The sequence below is a fragment of the Pogona vitticeps genome, chromosome 9 (assembly GCF_051106095.1).
Source record: "Pogona vitticeps strain Pit_001003342236 chromosome 9, PviZW2.1, whole genome shotgun sequence".
Classification (NCBI taxonomy): domain Eukaryota; kingdom Metazoa; phylum Chordata; class Lepidosauria; order Squamata; family Agamidae; genus Pogona; species Pogona vitticeps.
This window is the reverse complement of record NC_135791.1, coordinates 12,880,303-12,898,142: the sequence shown is the minus strand read 5'-3', so window position 1 is coordinate 12,898,142 and position 17,840 is coordinate 12,880,303. Positions and strand designations below refer to the sequence as shown.

The 17,840-nt window shown below is 42.4% G+C and overlaps 1 protein-coding gene and 2 non-coding genes across 17 annotated transcripts in view; all 3 read left to right on the top strand.

Annotated features, from left to right (window-relative positions):
• PUM1 (pumilio RNA binding family member 1) overlaps positions 1 to 17,840 on the top strand; it is an 80,514-nt gene that overhangs the window by 43,354 nt on the left and 19,320 nt on the right. For 5 of the 15 annotated variants that reach the window (XM_020812369.3, XM_020812367.3, XM_020812371.3 and 2 more), the window contains 7 exons: positions 454 to 547; positions 2,781 to 2,897; positions 11,791 to 11,942; positions 13,771 to 13,909; positions 14,063 to 14,206; positions 15,054 to 15,344; positions 16,394 to 16,630. In XM_020812369.3, coding sequence (XP_020668028.3) covers positions 454 to 547; positions 2,781 to 2,897; positions 11,791 to 11,942; positions 13,771 to 13,909; positions 14,063 to 14,206; positions 15,054 to 15,344; positions 16,394 to 16,630 — 1,174 coding nt within the window. The remainder of the gene's footprint in view (positions 1 to 453; positions 548 to 2,780; positions 2,898 to 11,790; positions 11,943 to 13,770; positions 13,910 to 14,062; positions 14,207 to 15,053; positions 15,345 to 16,393; positions 16,631 to 17,840) is intronic. The other 10 variants (XM_078380204.1, XM_078380203.1, XM_020812374.3 and 7 more) reach the window with 5 other exon arrangements.
• LOC140702127 (small nucleolar RNA SNORD103/SNORD85) lies at positions 869 to 958 on the top strand. The gene has a single exon (XR_012081179.1). It is a non-coding gene; the product is annotated as a small nucleolar RNA SNORD103/SNORD85 (small nucleolar RNA).
• Positions 13,494 to 13,579, top strand: LOC140702126 (small nucleolar RNA SNORD103/SNORD85). The gene has a single exon (XR_012081178.1). It is a non-coding gene; the product is annotated as a small nucleolar RNA SNORD103/SNORD85 (small nucleolar RNA).

The window sequence follows — 17,840 nt, the reverse complement described above, 5'->3', positions numbered from 1 at the left end:
TATGCCTCCATGGGTTTTTTTTGATTTGCAAATAATAACAACTGCCACCCCCTCACTATTCCTCCCCCCCCCAAAGAATTATGCTTCTGGGGTGCACAGTTCTTCTCTTAAGTAAAGTATATCCCTTGTGCCTTATTTTAGGAGAAATTCAGTTGTTTTAAACTGAAAGTGATCTAGTTTCATTTTGAGAAGCTGGGGTGGCTTCTAGCACTTGCTTACATCTATTGCAATGTACCTCTAAAGAATAAAAGAACTTCTGAGTGCTTGGGACCCATTGAGACCACGAGGTAATACAGTCATAATAATCTGTCACACATTTGTAGATTTTTTTTTCCAAGCAGGCCTTTGCTGACCTCCAAGTCTCATTAGAGAAAGATTTTCAGACAGAACCTTGATACAAACATTTTAAATGAGATCAGGGAGAAAAATAAAAGCTTTTCTTTCATGTTGCAGTTGTTCCAAAGACCGAATGCACTTGCTGTTCAGCAACTGACAGCAGCACAGCAACAGCAATATGCATTGGCAGCAGCTCATCAGCCACACATAGGTAAGTCCTTTGGTCCCATGCTTTCTTAATAAAAGACCAAGTGCTTGTTGTTGAGGGTTTTTTGCCATCTTTTTGGGCTGCTGTGAAAATTGCATTACTGTGTTTTAAATGGGTGGTGCAAAACTAAATACAGATTTCAGAAAATGTCAGCTCTCCCAAATATTTTTGATTACATCACCCTGAAACAATTGTCACTAAAACTGCTAGGAGGCCCATAGTTCCCCACCTGTAAGGTAATATAAAAACCTGGAGCTGGGGGGAACGTTTGCTGAATTACTTTGCATAACTCTGGCTGGACTTTATATTTCTAGTCTGCTCATGTCTAGCAGTGATGATGCTCTTGCCCTCACTGAGAACTGTAATGAGTTCTGTAATGAGAGCTTTTAAAGTACTCATTTGCTCTGAGCCAGACATGAGTTGGGCTGTTGACAGTATAAGTTGTAACTTAAGAAAGGAGTTCCCTTATATCGGATAACTTCATTAACATAGGGGGGTTGAGCAGCACTGCCCCAGGTTCATTGCTATTAGAAAATGGGTCTAAACACATTCCGCTTATCTTACATCAGTATTCTTAGTATCAAGGCATTAAAATTAGAAAAATAAAATCTGCTTTATTGATTAAAAGATACTTGGTGAAAGAAGCATCCAGAATAGAATAATGTCTCTATGGTGATCTGTTAGGGATGTGTACACTCAGGGTTGAAGAGCCAGAAGCTCTTCATACGATGTTTTACTACAACAGCCTGGCCATCAGGATCAGTGGCAGGCTTTATGGGAGTTACAGTTGAGCAACATCTGAGGTTGGGGTTGTGTTTAGGTAAATATGTATTTATTGATCTAGGCATTGAACACAGGGGATACCCAGTGTGATGTACCGTAGTTACAGATTAGGACTCAAGAAGCCTGAGTTTGCATCTCTACTCATCCATGGAAGCTGACTAGGGGTGTGGAACTGGTGAAACCATTCCTAAAATATCACACTTAAAAGTAAAAGCCCTATTAGGATTGCTGTAAGTTGGTTCCAGCGTGACGGCACATAACAGCAACATTGAGCATAGGATAGTCAATTCATTTTCCAAGGTTTGCATTCCTTCTTAAAATTTTGAATAATGCATTTTGTGTGACCTGGAATGGAAAGTTTTGTTGCCTTTATTTTACACTTGATTTTAAAAGACAAAACATAAGAATGTGCAGCCATTCTTTCCTTTCCTCGGTCATGTATTTATCTTCTTTCAATTCTTTGTATTTGTGGGTGGGAATCCCGGACAAAATTATGTCATTATCTCGTAACTCCCTAAAGCCATTTTCTGTTGAACAAACGTTTCTTTGCAAATTACACAGCTCCTCATCTCTTTGAGGACACAGAGTGTTTCAGGAGACCTGGTTTGCAAATATGTGTCCTCCTCCAGTCTTTTTTCATCCTGCTGCTATGTCCTTTTTTACTTCAGGACCTTCTGGATTCTTCTGACAGAAGGTTTAGAAAAATGTGTGTGTGAATAACGGGCTACTTAGCAGAAATGATTAGTATATTTCCTCTTTTAAGTCTTTTGTGACCAATTTCTAGATTTCCTGAGGAGATTGGTGAAATGATTTTTGATCTTTATTTTCAAAGCACCCCAGAAGTCACACATACATTTGTTTCTCTGTGTTAAAAGCTTAAGAAGGTCTTGAGTTTTGAGAACTGAATGTGAAAATGTATGGATTTTCACGTTGTCTGATTAAAAAGAGTACAGTCCATTCATTCTGTGAATTTTACTTAGATCAGAGGTTGACAGATGAGGAAAAAAGCTGTTCTAAAGAAGGAAGTTCATTGTGATTTTTGACAATGCATTTATGTGTTACAATGGGCCTCATATTAGAAGATGCATTCCAGTTTCTGTTTTGCAGGAGAAAAGATGCATCTCCCCTTCTCTCTTGGAGTAGTGAATGACTCTTCCAAGATGATGCTGGCCATTTCTAGGTCTTAAAAATGATCTTCACAATCTGAGGCTGATGAATCATGATCACCTTTTCTGTTAATCAGAAAATAATTTAAATGAAACTGATTAATAAACAAAACACTATAGTCTTGATTTGTTTCCATGAAGTATATGTCAGTTTTTATAACACCAGCCTTAGACCTTGAACTTTCTTTAAAAATTCCATCCTCTGTAATCAGCTGAGTCCCCAAGTCACATGCATTCACATGTTTTGGGAGGGTTGCGGTTTTAGTTAAGTTTGTTTTTACTGACAGGTATGTTTTCAGCAGGTTTAGCTCCTGCTGCCTTTGTGCCCAATCCATACATCATCAGTGCTGCCCCACCAGGAACGGATCCATATGCAGCAGGGCTTGCGGCGGCTGCAACATTAGGTGAGATGCATTTAGATAAATGTGTTTAAAAAAAAAAAAAAGATCCTTAACCTGTGATGCAGACATCAGTGAAATGGTTTAAAAATAGGTTGGATCCAAAGGTGTTGTTCTGTCCATGGGAGGGCAGTCTCACAGCTTGCATTACAACAGTTTCCTCCAACCTGTTGCCAGCTAGATCTTCAAGCTGAGGCTGATGGGAGTTTGTTTGTTTGTTTGTTTATTTATACCCCGCCTATCTGGGCGACTCATCCAGTTGTAGTCCATCAGATCTGAAGGCACCACTTGAGAAGTCTGCAAGACAGGGTTCGATGGAAAGAGGAAATGAATTCAAAGGTGTTGTTTCTGGTTGTGTAACCTCTGGCACCCGTAAGAACATGAGAATTCTTATGATGTCTGCCTGTTACAGCATAGATGTCTGTGGAGCACTTCTCGCCGTTTTTCTCCCATTCGTATTTCTTCCACTGCAGCTCAGTCTCTTGCATGCTTTTGCAAAAGTGAGCCTGTGAATGAGTTAGAAGCATTTGTTCATTATTAGACAAAGTCTCTTTCTCAGTCATTCCTTAAAAAACAAAAACCTAAGTAGCTGAAACCTCAGCAGCTTGACACAGTGTGAAGTGATGGTGTGCAACACTTTGACAACTGAGGTTATCTCCATCACTGCACCTTCCCCCAACCTCACTTTACCCATATTGTTAACACTCCTCCAGGAAAAAAATATTCTGTTTCAAAATGAAATCTCAGATTGATACCAAGGCATGTGCAACTGTATCTGAGCTTCCATGCTCAACATTGTTTAAGCAGAGTTTAAATGTATACATTTGTGGATACTCTCTTACAAAGACAGTCTGGGAGATGAAGTGGCTACAGCAGGCTATCCAATGTTTTTGTCTAATAGAAATGTCTTATGAGTTAAGATTTGTAAAGTGATGAGAACCATGAAAAGGGTTCCTTTACTGTAGTTCAGAAATTGGCACCGTAGGAGGAAAAGGAGGGAATTCATATTTCTGTACTGCTTATTATTGTGAGACGTGATTCATATATTCAGAATTGGCTAGCTATCCCAATCCCTCAGGATCTTGATACAGTGGTGCCTCGCTTAACAATTACCTCGTTAAATGACGAATCCGCTTGACAGTGAGGTTTTTGCGATCGCAAAACGATGTTTCGATGGCCAAAAATCGCTTTACGGTGATCGATTCCCTGCTTTAGGAACCGATTCTTCGCATTACGACGATCTGAAAACAGCTGATCATCGGGTTTCAAAATGGCCGCCCGCTGTGCAAAATGGCTCCCTGCTGTTTTTAGGAGGCATTTTTCACTTTACAGGCACCAAAAAATGGCCGCCTTATGGAGGATCTTCGCTGGACAATTAGGTATTTAGCCCATTGGAACGCATTGAACCGGTTTCAATGCATTTCAATGGGGTTTTTTTATTTTTGCTTGATGAGGATTTCGTTCTACAGCGAATTTGCTGGAACGGATTATCCTCGTCAAGTGAGGCACCACTGTATTTCTGTTCTTTACCCTGCTCGTGTCTAGCTATGGTGACTCTCTTGCCCTAATGGAGGTTCTACGGTGAGAACTTTGTGTCATGTGCTCATTTGCTTGGAGTCAGGCATGAGCAAAGTACTTGCAGTATTTAAGCTACTGTTTTAAAGAAAAGAAGAAAGAAGAACAGACATTTATATTGAATCTGCTATTGAATAAATTCTGGCAATTGGTCAGCAGTGCCCATTGTACCCTTCTTTTCTTTGCTAGTACTTGTACACAGATGTTGCAGGAGCCGTGTGGAGTAGCAACCATGCACCTTCAGCGAGTAGGGCTTGGCTTTGTTTTTTCTTACTATTTGTGGGGCATGTTGAGGGTACTACTGCAGGATCAGTGACACTGCAAGCAAGCTGCCTATAATGAAAGCATGCTGGTTAGTAAGAGTAACTGTTCTGCTGGCAGTATTGAGAGTGTGTGTGTGTGTGTGTGTGTGTGTGTGTGTGTGTGTGTGTGAGAGAGAGAGAGAGAGAGGTGACATGTGGGTTGATTATCCTTTGGCTAGTTCTGCCATTTTAGCAGATTCATTGAAGATCTGATATAAAGAGCTAGAGTAGTAGCTTTGTCTCTTAGAACCGCAGGACCAAATTATGCTTAGAGATACAGTAAATACTGTGCTTTGGTGCCAGCATCTTGTGGAGGCAAGAGTGTTGGACACAAGTTAGTCTTGTGGGGGAATCTCCATTCCTCTGTAAAGATTAGATAGGGTCACTGTGCCAGTAATAGTGTTTCTCAGACTAACCTAGCTCCCTGGGTTGTTGGGAAATGAAAGGGGGAAATACTTTTTGTGCTACCTTGAACTCCTTGGCGTAAAAATTGAATTTAAAGGTAGTAAATGTGCATGTTTTAGTTTCTCCTTCATGTCCTCTGTGAATGCATACTCATGGGTTATTCTGCGGCTGAGCAGGAAAAGTCGGAGGCTTCTATAGCTTTTAGAGCTCTGTGCCGGGGGACCTCCCACGGAGATTATATCACCACCCCGGCACTGAGCACGGCAGTTCTGTTTCCTGCCGCCGCTATGTGCAGCACGGTCGGAGCTTCTCCCTTCTGTTAGTAAAGAAAGAAAGTTTCTGTTTGACCAACATTCCACATCTGCTCTCCCTCCACGGGGGCAGGACCTTCCATCCAGACCTGGAGTCTCTTCATCTCATGGCCTGGGGACTGGACTTTCAATACAGTATGTGTTGAACCATGCTCGTCGGCCCTCTACTCTGGCTACCTACGCTCGGAAGTGGAAATCCTTCTGTGACTTTGCAGTGGAACGCAGTGTGTCTCCGTGCCCCACCACTCTGGACACACACCTTCAATTTCTCCTCCTTTTCTTTCACCGTGGCTTATCTAAGTCCACTTTGAAAGTCTACATCTCTGCATGGGTTGCTTATCAGCCTTTCATACAACTTCATCCAGACAAGGCCAACCTTTTTCCAGATGTCTCCTTTCTTCCGAAGGTAGCTACCTCCTTCCCCCTGAACAAGCCGATAGTCTTGCCCACATTCTTTCCAAATCCTGCAACTAACATCGAAAAGGCCCTCCATTCTCTAGATGTCAAGCGGGCTTTGGCGTACTACATTTCCCGCACAGCGTCCTTTCGTAATTCTCCACAAGTGTTCGTATCATTTCTGGAACGCTCCATGGGTGCTCCAGTTTCTGTTCAAACCTTCTCCAGATGGGTGGTATCCACTATCAAACTTGCTTATGAGATCACTCACAAGCCTCTACCTGCTACTGTCAGAACCCACTGTACCAGAGCCATGGCCTTGTTCACAGCATTTCTTCGTGGTGTTGACCTTGCTGATGTCTGCAAAGCTGCTACTTGGTCTATGCCCTTCACCTTTGCAGCCCACTATCGCCTCAATGTACTAGCCAAAGCGGAGGCTGCTGTCAGTAGAGCTGTCCTGGCTCCTGTCCTGTCGTGACGCCCACCTCCGGGTAAGTCAGCCGGGTAGTCACCCATGAGTGTGCATTCACAGAGGACGTGAAGGAGAAAAGAGGTCACCTACCTGTAACACTGGTTCTTCAAACACTCCTCTGTGAATTCACACAACCCACCTGCCTCCCCGCTGTACATCTCGACTCTCCAGAGTTGGCACACACAGCGGCGTCAGTTCCACGTGCTCAGTGCCGGGGTGGTGATATAATCTCCGTGGAAGGTCCCCCGACACAGAGCTCTTAAAGCTATAGAAGCCTCTGACTTTTCCTGCTCAGCCGCAGAATAACCCATGAGTATGAATTCACAGAGGACTGTTCGAAGAACCAGAGTTACAGGTCGGTAACCTCTTATATTTTAGGGAATGTTTTAAGATTTATCCACTGGGGGGAAAATAAAATAGAAACACATGTTAGCCTTCTGGTCCTTGTTCTTTCCCCCTGTTATTGTTACCAGAAAAAAACAACTCCTCTGCTTCAAAAATCAGCTAGAGAATGCAAGTACAGGAATAGTTGGTAAGTTTTCATGTTGAAATCATATACTGAATTGACACTAGTGATATCTTGTTAATCCTTCCCAGTATAAAACTTATATTATTTGTTGTCATTGTTGTTTAGTTGTTAAGCCGTGTCCGACTCTTCGTGACCTCATGGACCAGAGCACACCAGGCCCTCCTGTCTTCCACTGCCTCCCAGATTTGGGTCAAATTCATGTTGGTCGCTTCGATGACACTGTGCAACCATCTTGTCCCCTGTCATCCCCTTCTCCTCTTGCCTTCACATTTTCCAAACATCAGAGTCTTTTCCAGGGAGTCTTCTCTTCTCATGAGATGGCCAAAGTATTGGAGCCTCAGGTTCAGGATCTGTCCTTCCAGTGAGCACTCAGGGTTGATTTCCTTCAAAATTGATAGGTTTGTTCTCTTTGCAGTCCAGGGGACTCTCAAGAGTCTCCTCCAGCACCAAAATTCAAAAGCATCAATTCTTTGACAGTTAGTTTTCTTTATGGTCCAGCTCTCACTTCCATACATCGTTACAGGAAAAACCATAGTTTTGACTATGCAGACCTTTGTCGGCAAGGTGATGTCTTTGCTTTTTAAGATGTTGTCTAGTTTTGTCGTCGCTTTCCTCCCAAGAAGCAGGAGTCTTTCAATTTCGTGGCTGCTGTCACCACCTGCAGTGATCATGGAGCCCAAGAAGGTAAAATCTGTCACTTCCTCCATATCTTCCCCTTCTATTTGCCAGGAGGTGATGGGACAGTGGCCATGAGCTCAGTTTTTTTGATGTTGAGCTTCAGACCATTTTTTGCACTCTCCTCTTTCATCCTCATTAAGAGGTTCTTTAATTCCTCCTCAGTTTCTGCAATCAGAGTGGTATCATCTGCATATCTGAGTTGTTGATATTTCTTCCAGCAATCTTAATTCCGGCTTGGGATTCATCCAGTCCTGCCTTTCACATGATGGATTCTGCATATAAGTTAAATAAGCAAGGAGACAATATACAGCCTTGTCGTACTCCTTTCCCAATTTTGAACCAATCAGTTGTCCTATATCTGGTTCTAACTGTTGCTTTCTGTCCCACATATAGATTTCTCAGGAGATAGATGAGGTGGTCAGGAACTCCCATTTCTTTATTTGCCGTAGTTTGTTGTGGTCCACACAGTCAAAGGCTTTTGCGTAGTCAATGAAGCAGAAGCAGATGTTTTTCCGGAACTCTCTTTCTCCATAATCCAGCGCATTAGTAATTTGGTCTCGAGTTCTTCTGCCCCTTCGAAATCCAGCTTGTACTTCTGGGAGTTCTTGGTCCACATACTGCTGAAGCCTACCTTATAGGATCTTGAGCATAACTTTGCTAGCGTGTGAAATCAGTGCAATTATATGGTAGTTGGAGCATTCTTTGGCACTGCCCTTCTTTGGGATTGGGATGAAGATTGATCTTTTCCAATCCTCTGGCCACTGCTGGGTTGTCCAAACTTGCTGGCATATTGAGTGTAGCACCTTAACAGCATCATCTTTTAAGATTTTAAATAGTTCAACTGGAATGCCATCACCTCCACTGGCCTTGTTGTGAGCTATGCTTTCTAAGGCCTTTAATATCTGCATTTTTAAAACAGATCTCTGGTTTTTCTTTTTCTATTATTTTCCTCTATTCCTTTGCACTGTTCATTTAAGAAGGCCCTCTTGCCTCTCCTTGCTGTTCTTTGGAAGTCTGCATTCCATTTTCTGTAACTTTCCCTTTCTCCCTTGCATTTTGTTTCCCTTCTCTGCTAGTTGTAAGGCCTCGTTGGACAGCCACTTTGCTTTCTTGCATTTCCTTTTCTTTGGGATGTTTTTTGTTGCTGCCTCCTGTACAATGTTACAAGCCTCCATCCATAGTTCTGGCACTCTGTCCACCAAATCTACTTCCTTAAATCAGTTCTTCACTTCCACTGTGTATTCATAAGGGATTTGGTTTAGATTATACCTGACTAACCCATTGGTTTTTCCTAGTTTCTTCAGTTTAAGGTTGAATTTTGCTATAAGAAGCTGATGATCAGAGTCACAATCAGCTCCAGGTCTTGTTTTTGCTGACTGTATAGAGCTTCTCCATCTTTAGCTGCAGAGAATATAATCAATCTGATTTCGTTCTCACCCATCTGGTGATGTCCATGTGTAGAGTCTCCTCCTGTGTTGTTGTAAAAGAGTGTTTGTGATGACCAGCTTGTTCTCTTGACAAAACTCCTATTAGCCTTTGCCCTGCTTCATTTTGAACTCCAAGGCCAAACTTCCCTGTTGTTCCTTTTCTCTCTTGACTCCCTACTTTAGCATTCCAACCCCCTAGAATGAGAAGAACTTCTTTCTTTGGTGTCAGTTCTAGAAGGTGTTGTAAGTCTTCATATAATTGGTCAATTTCAGCCTCTTTAGCATTTGTGGTTGGTGCATAAACTTGGATTACTGTGATGTTGAAAGGTCTTATTTGTGTTGAAAGTCTGTATTATTTGTACTATCCCATAATGCTTATGTTTCCATAGCTCTTTATTTACATGGAAAAATAGCATTTAAATGGATGTGTTTAATTTTGGACTATGTAGTATATCATGATTTTAAGTTTTAACTGATGGTAAATGTCTAAACTAGACATAGCATTAAGTGTATAATGCATTTAATATGGCTTTTGCTTTCAGAGTAACAACTGCATAATTGGAGGGGCATAAGAGCACAAATGCAGGGACCAAATCCTTTTCATGCCCTGTAGCCCTGGTAAAAATACACATACATACCTTCACTGCTATTGTTTTCTGCATGAAGGAAGCTACTTAGTAGCACTGAAACATGGATCTTTGGAAGAGAGTTGCTGGAATCATGGCATGTACATCATTGTTCAGCTTCTGATCTCCTTTGTATGGAGGAGGAGTATTTTTAAAAGAAAAAAAAAACAGGCTTCCGTCCTTTTATAATAATTATTACATGTTACACTTATTTCATTCATGCATTCATGCATTTAATATGTTACCTAATACTGCACTTGGAGTTTATTTCCTAGACCATTATAAGTAAATTATGACGTAAATTTAAAATGATCTAAGATAATTCTTTAACAAAACTAATCTTTATGTTCTTTTTTTAAAATATGGATTTCTGCCCTTCATTGCCACAAAGGGAGCATTTGGAAAACACACAAATCAGTCTGTAAGGGAAAGCAAGCAACAGTGACCCGCCCCTTTTTCAGTACCTGCAAGATATCTGCATGTCACCAGTTTGCCATTCTTCCCCATTGAGCAGGCAGTAAACATGGGAATAATAGAAAGCTCTGCCATCCAGAATTTTTAGTAAGACTAATAGAAAACTGAATTGGGAACCAAGCCAAGCTAAATGGCTGGCAGGTGTGAAAGCCATGCACAATTGCTGAAACATTAAAATACATACTCTCGTTGTAGCATGAGGTGCTTTTGACTTTAAGGTTGGAGAGGGCTCCTGGTGAAATTGTTTACTTTCTGGTTTAATGAAATGGTGTAGATTAGCTTTTTCTGAACCCCATGTACTCTGGATGTGTTGGACTACAGCTTCCATTATCTACAGACAACAGCAGAAAAGGGTGTGGAGTTGCTAACCAAATAACACATTTTGAAAGTGAAAATCTTTATCTTGTGGGAGCAGGTGATAAGGAGCAGTAGAGTGAACCTCCACCTGTTATTCACATTTTTCCATACAAAGACAAAGCCAGCACTGCTAGTCATATGCTGTAGATACTCTGCCTAATCACAAGCAGCTCCAGTCTTGCTTTGAGGCTTGGTAAGAAGAGTATATACCTCAAAGTAAACTTTTATATCTGAGTAAATATCCATAGGACTCTCCTGCAGTAGTCAGAAGAGGTGCATGACTGGAAAGACCACAAAATACAGTGGTGCCTTGAGTTGCGAACTTAATTCATTCTGCGACGATGGTCGTAACTTAAGTTGGTCATAACTCAAAGCACCATTTCCCATAGGAATACATTGAAATGTGATTAATCTGTTCCAGCTGTTTTTTGGTTATGTCTCTGCAAAAGCGGTTAGTCCATTCACTAGGGGAAGACTTTTTTTAAAACCTAAGATGACCTCTAAGGTTAAATAAGGGCAGGAAAGGAGGGAGGGAGCATTTTTTCCGGTCATATCTCAAAGCAGTGATCGCAAGTCAAAGCAAAATTTTGTGACCGGAGCTGGTCGTAACTCGAATTGGTCTCAAGTCAAGACGTTTGTAAGTTGAGGCACCACTGTAAAAGCATTTTTAATGGGAAGTTCACTCTTTGGTTATTTAGACCAGGGGGTGTTAACCCCTGGTCTGCGGCCCGGTGCCGGTCCGTGGACTTGCCGGAACTGGGCCGCAAATACGCATTTCTGCCCCCACCATGCACGCGTGGAGGGTGTTTCATGCTCGCGTGGGGGGTGTCGTGATTGCGGGGGGGTGTCACTCTCACGGGGGTGTTGTGACCACGGTGGGTGTGTTACACAAGCGGGGGGCATGTCATGCTCGTGCGGGGGCATGTCACACTCGTGGCAGGTGTGTCACACTTGCACAGGGCCGTCACACTTGCCTGCATGCGTGCAAACATGACATGCCACCCGTGAGCGTGGGGGTGCCCCCCCACGCATGGAGCTCACTCCCTCCCAGCCAGTCCGTGGCCCCAGAAAGCTTGGGGACTGCTAATTTAGATGATATTTTTGTTTGCTCAAGTGGTGGTATTAGGTGGTATTTGTAAACAGTTGAAATACTCATTCTGCTTAGAGCTACTAGCTGTTTGAATATGGGTACTGTGTTTTTGCTCCCTTGCCCCACTCTCCCCTTTTGTAAGTGGGATTAGACAAAAAGGAATGGGTTGCCATTTAAGAAAGCCCTTGTTCTGTTAATGAGGCATTAGTCAAAAGATGGAGCCAGCAGAAGATAATCTCAGTCCGTTGGTATTTTAGGGCCTGCAGTTGTCCCTCATCAGTACTATGGAGTGGCTCCCTGGGGAGTGTATCCTGCCAGTCTCTTCCAGCAGCAAGCTGCAGCTGCCGCCGCTGCCACCAACTCCTCCAATCAGCAGACCACTCAGCAGACCCAGCAAGGACAGCAGCAGGTGAGCAGCAGCCTTGGGCTTTGCAGGAATACCAAGTGACCCAGTTTCACTGCCATTTTCCAGAGTGTGTAATAATAATAGGAATAACTAATAGGAATTGTCACAGGAAACACATTACTGCTGAAATAAGAAAATGTAATTGTTTCCTGAAAATGTAATCATTGCCATTTCTGAGTGCCTCTTCTGTCATTGTTCATACACACCGGGGCCACTCAGAAGGGAAGAAATATGTTAGGGTTCTCCTATACCCCTATTAGATGCCACCAAACACAATTATTGATTGATTGATTGATTGATTTGATTTGATTTGATTTGATTTATATCCCGCCCATCTGGTCTGGTCGACCACTCTAGGCGGCTTCCAATAAGGTGTATACAATAAAACATAAGAATTTTACAAACAGTCCATAACACATACAATAATAAAACAAATCATAAATGAAAAAAAAAGATAAAGAAAGAATTAAATATTGACAGGAGGGAAGGCCTGAACATACAACATAAGTTGACTCTTAAAAGTGCCCGGCGTAGGAATATTTGGTTGTGTTGTGCACGCACACACACACACACACAGCACACATACCCCTTAGGAATGGAGGGAAGGTGGAGCTCCTTGCAGAAAAGAAGTATAAAAATAAGTGTATTCTCAAAGGCTTTCATGGCTGGGATCTGATGGTTGTTGTGGGTTTTTCGGGCTGTTTGGCCACGTTCTTAAGGTTTTTCTTCCTAACGTTTCGCCAGTCTCTGTGGCCGGCATCTTCAGAGGACAGGAGTCAGAACTCAGAGTTCCTACTCCTGTCCTCTGAAGATGCCGGCCACAGAGACTGGTGAAACGTTAGGAAGAAAAACCTTAAGAACATGGCCAAACAGCCCAGAAAACGCACAACCACCATAAAAATAACTGCTTTGTTAGAACTATTACTCAATACTCTGTATGGTCCAAACATTAGGGGTAGGAAGCATAAAGTTCTAATAGTTAGTTAGTTAGTCAGTCAGTCAGTCAGTCAGTCAGTCAGTCAGTCAATTAATTAATTAATTTGTATTTTGCTTTTCTCCCAAAACTGGTATTCGTAGCAGGATTAAAAAGCTGGTGAAATAAAAGCATTGTAAGTTATTATATTAAGCAGAGTACAATTATAATATTAAGAGGCTATCCAAGGTGCTTGCAGCTTCTTGATAACCATCACATTGGTGGCTGGTACTGAATGGCCCTGTCCTGTCTTTTATATGTGGAGGAAGGTCTGCAGTCGTAGAAGCATCACGTATCTCTTCCTTTCGGCTTGTAGAAGCTGACGAATGTATTGTGTGTGCATATAAATGTGTATGGGGATGGTGAAGGGCTCTTTATGAGTGTGTAACAAAAGGATGGAAGAGAGGCCATAGTTATGTTTAATATTGGGGAAAGCGTTTCCTAACAGTCAAAGAGACATAGTATCACCTGCTGTTTGGATTTTTCTGCATATTAGATACAATTCGTATCCAATTTTACTCTTAATTGTTGTAAAAATGATCAGTGCAGTGAAACAGTGTTACTTATTTGTCCCTCCAAGGTCTGGCAATGATGACATCCTTGCCCTCACTGAGAACGGTGTTCAGTAATGAAAATATTGTTATGTACTCAGATGTGCTGAGCTAGACCTTCTTAAAGAAAATGTTGCTATACTTCTGGGAGATTATAGTATCCATGGTAGTGTGTGTATTCAGGAATATATTTTGGTGGCATTCAGGAGGCAGTTAATTCCTTAGCCTGTACAGGATCAGTACTATAGGATGTTTCAAACTAGATCTGAAGTCCTGTTGTGTTTGTTTTTTGTTTTTTGCATCCAAGGTTCTTCGTGGAGGAGCCAGTCAACGCCCTTTGACACCAAATCAAAACCAGCAGGGCCAGCAAACTGATCCACTTGTGGCTGCAGCAGCAGTGAACTCAGCGCTTGCTTTTGGGCAGGGGCTGGCAGCTGGGATGCCAGGTATGAGCTTTTGTTTTATTCTAACAGCAGACCGGGGGTGGTGGTGGTGGTGGTGAGGCAGATGGAGAGATGCAGTTATGTTAATCACAGTTAAAGTGTTCTACAAAATGTCTAGTGTAATTAACTGACTCGCCTATCCCTGTTTTTTTAAAGGCTATCCAGTTCTTGCTCCTGCAGCTTATTATGACCAAACAGGTGCTCTTGTGGTCAATACGGGGGCTAGAAATGGCCTTGGAGCCCCAGTACGACTGGTAGCCCCTGCTCCTGTCATCATCAGTTCCTCAGCAGCGCAGGCAGGCAAGTCTTGTCCAAATGGGAGGTAGGGCGAGCTGTGATTCCTTGGAGTATTTTTCTTGCAGTCTCATGCTCACAAGAAGATATGAAAAATAACAAAATCTGGGATTTTATTTAAAGGCTTAAAATTCTGGAGAGAAGGATGAAGCAGGGTCATATTTATATGTATGTGAAGGCAGAGATGGGTGGAAAGTATGCCATCATCAACTGAATTTGGATGCTGAAGTGAGCAGTAGTTGCCTTCTGAGTGAAAGGGACGACAAGCTCACTTCAGTTCTGGTGCTCCAAAATAAATTACTGTATTGGGCTTGGAATGTGTTCAAGGCATCCTATTTTTTTAAAAAAAGTATATAGCTTATCCATTTGGCTGTGGCCGAGATCCAGAAATTGTCCTGGCTCTATATATATATCAAAGGCATAGGAAATAATGACTTCAGCTTTCACTTTCTGTAAATGTAAAATCCGGTTATGATAGATATGAAGATGGAGGTACCTTAGGGCAGTTAGCTACAGAACTGAGAAAAGAGGTGCAGAAGGAGGAGGCAAAGGACTTAATTTGATCTTAAACACTGCCCAGCCAATAATGTAAGTGGTGTTGTATTAATTTGTGATTAGCACCATAAAACAATACATAAATGTGAGTGGACAGTTGCCTGAGACATCAAAGATTTAATTTTAGAAGAGAAGTCTCAGCTGTGTAGAACTGAATGACCGTCAGGTTAAGTAAATAGAGTGTGTTGCATAGACATTCCTGGAATGAATTGTCCTAGCCTGTTCTTGTGGTCCAACCCCCTTTTTGCTTTATTCATCTTCTCTCTTTCTTTCTCTCTTTCTCTTTCAATTTTGGCAGCAGTTGCAGCAGCAGCTGCTTCAGCAAACGGTGCTGCAGGTGGTCTAGCGGGGACAACCAATGGACCATTTCGCCCCCTTGGGACTCAGCAGCCACAGCCACAGCAGCAACCGACCAGCAACTTGGCCTCCAGCTCCTTCTATGGCAACAACTCCCTCACTAGCAATTCCCAGAGCAGCTCGCTCTTTTCCCAAGGCTCCGCCCAGGCTGCCAACACTTCCCTTGGTTTTGGGAGCAGCAGTTCCCTTGGTGCGACCTTGGGATCTGCTCTAGGAGGTTTTGGAACAGCAGGTAGGAGCTGCAGCCGTCCTTTAGGGAAAGAGAGAGTGGGTGTGTCTGGGGTGGGAGTTGTGGAAGAAACAGCTTGAACTACCAGGTCAGTTCTGCAAATCCATCGCTTCGTCCTCAATATATTTTAGAGGGTTGAGAGCTGGTGTAACAGAATGTTGGACTGAAATTTAAGAGATTCAGATTCTTGAAATCAACTGTCAGATTTAGAGCGAGTGACTCTTACCTCTCTTGACCTGTAATAAAGTGCTGTACTAAGGATAAAGTTAGAAAGAAGTGAGCCAGGTATGCAGCACTGAGGTCATTGTAGGAAAGAGTGGATATAAATTTAATTAATAAAGAAAAATTAATTCTGCCCAGAGCATTTTAATGCTGCTGGTTTAATTGTGTTGTGAACTGGGAGAGGGATTTTTGGCCCTATCACCCGGCAGGACCAGTGGGAATTGCAGGAGTTGAACTCAGAAACATCTGGAGGGTTGCTGCCTTTGTTTTTTATGTCCTGTCAAGGCACATCTGATTTGAGTAACTCTAATGGAGAGGTTTCAAGCTACATAAGATTTTTAAGAAGTGGTTTTACCATTGCTACTCCTCCCGTCCCCAGCTTATATGACCAAACAGGGATTCAGATCCAGGTCTGAGTCCTAGTCCGTCACTCTATCCACTACAATATATCAGTTCTCTTCTTATTGCTATTTGCATGCTAATGTTCTTTTATTTGCTTCTTGCCCTTGTTACAAAAAGCTTAAAGCACATACAATTCTTATTTATCTAAATTGGTGTCCAGTAATGTAGGTGGTTGTACTTGGACAGTTACTGACACTCAATCCCTAAGTATATTTGGTTGCTGAATGAAGATTTGAATCTATCTCTCCCTGGAATTAGTCTAGCACTCTTAGGATTGAGTTACATGCTTGGTGGTTAAAATTCGGATAATCCTTAAAACACAAGCTCAGGTGATTGATGGTGTGTCTAGGCCCAGCTTCTCTTTTCCCCCTAGTCATACAGTCCTCCCCACATTGTTTGAATGTCTTCCCATTTTCCTCTTGTTTCAGTTGCAAACTCTAACACAGGCAGTGGCTCTCGCCGAGACTCCCTAACTGGCAGCAGTGACCTGTATAAGAGGACATCTAGCAACTTGACACCTATTGGACATAGTTTCTATAATGGCCTTGGGTTTTCCTCTTCCCCTGGGCCTGTTGGCATGCCTTTGCCTAGTCAGGGACCTGGCCATTCTCAGACTCCACCACCATCATTATCTTCTCATGGATCCTCTTCAAGTTTAAATCTAGGTAAGGCACATTGCCAGGGCTTGAAAAATGCACTCGTCCACTTGTCTGTGATGAGTGAAAAAATGCTGCTTGATGAGCCACAGCTCCCTCCCTCTCTGCCTCCTTACCTTCTGCCCGTCTCTCTCTCTCTCTCTCTCTCTCTCTCAATGATCCTGCAGTCCTCCCTCCCCCCTCCCATTGCAAAAGGAAAACAGCCCTCGTGAGAAGAGCGTTCGAGCGGCACATAGATATATAGCTATGGAGGAGAATGTAGAGTAGTCACATGCTGGAGAATATCGAGATTCCCTGCTCCCAATTTCAACCCAATGAGGACACATCCTGGGGTGAGAGGGAACCGTGGCTCCTTAAGAGGCCAGGCACATTTGCTTTCAGTTTTATTTTTGCTAGAGACATTCAAAAGAAAGGCATTCAAAATAACAGCTTCATGACCCCACAGGCACGCAGTTAATAAAGCAACCCAAGTCTGAGGGTATATTTATTTTGAATTTGTATGCATTGTTACATAGAAATAAAAGTGAACAAGTGCCTAGTTTAAATTTGTTAACATAAATTGCAAGGCTGTAGTCTGTTCATGCTGACTGGTGAAATTTTTGACTGACTGGTGAGACATTCTGATATTTTTCAAGCCTTGCACATTGCTGTTGTCCACTGTGTAGTTTCTCTGTGATACTGGGTTTACATGTTAGTTTAGTTTAACCACAGTGGTTTTGTGTCTGGCAGTTTAATAAATATTCTCAAAGGATAAGCCACTCATTTGGAAATTGAATATTAGCTCCAAAGTGAACCAAGACCATGGCACTTTGTTTCACAAAAGTTGAAGATCATCGAGGGAACAGCATAACTTTGTACTGTATTGGTGCAGCTTTCTCCTTCCGAGTCCTATTCTGAAGGGTCGTGTTGACTTTAAGAACTCCAGGACAGGCAGAGCAAGCAAGGACAAGGATGTTTGAAAACTTTAAGCAAGTGTGGGAATGTGTTGCCTTATAGATACTGTGGAACTGAACCCTAGCCAACAAAGAGAAGGCATCATGGGAGTTGAAATCTGGTAGAGCCTGAAAACTACATGTTCCCCAGCCTCAATCCTGCTGAGAATTTAACTTAGCAGGGGAAAAAGGGTTAACAAGACACAAAGGCATTATAAGTGTCCTTTTGAAATAAAAAAGTAACAAATTATACACACGCACACACACACACACACACACACACACAC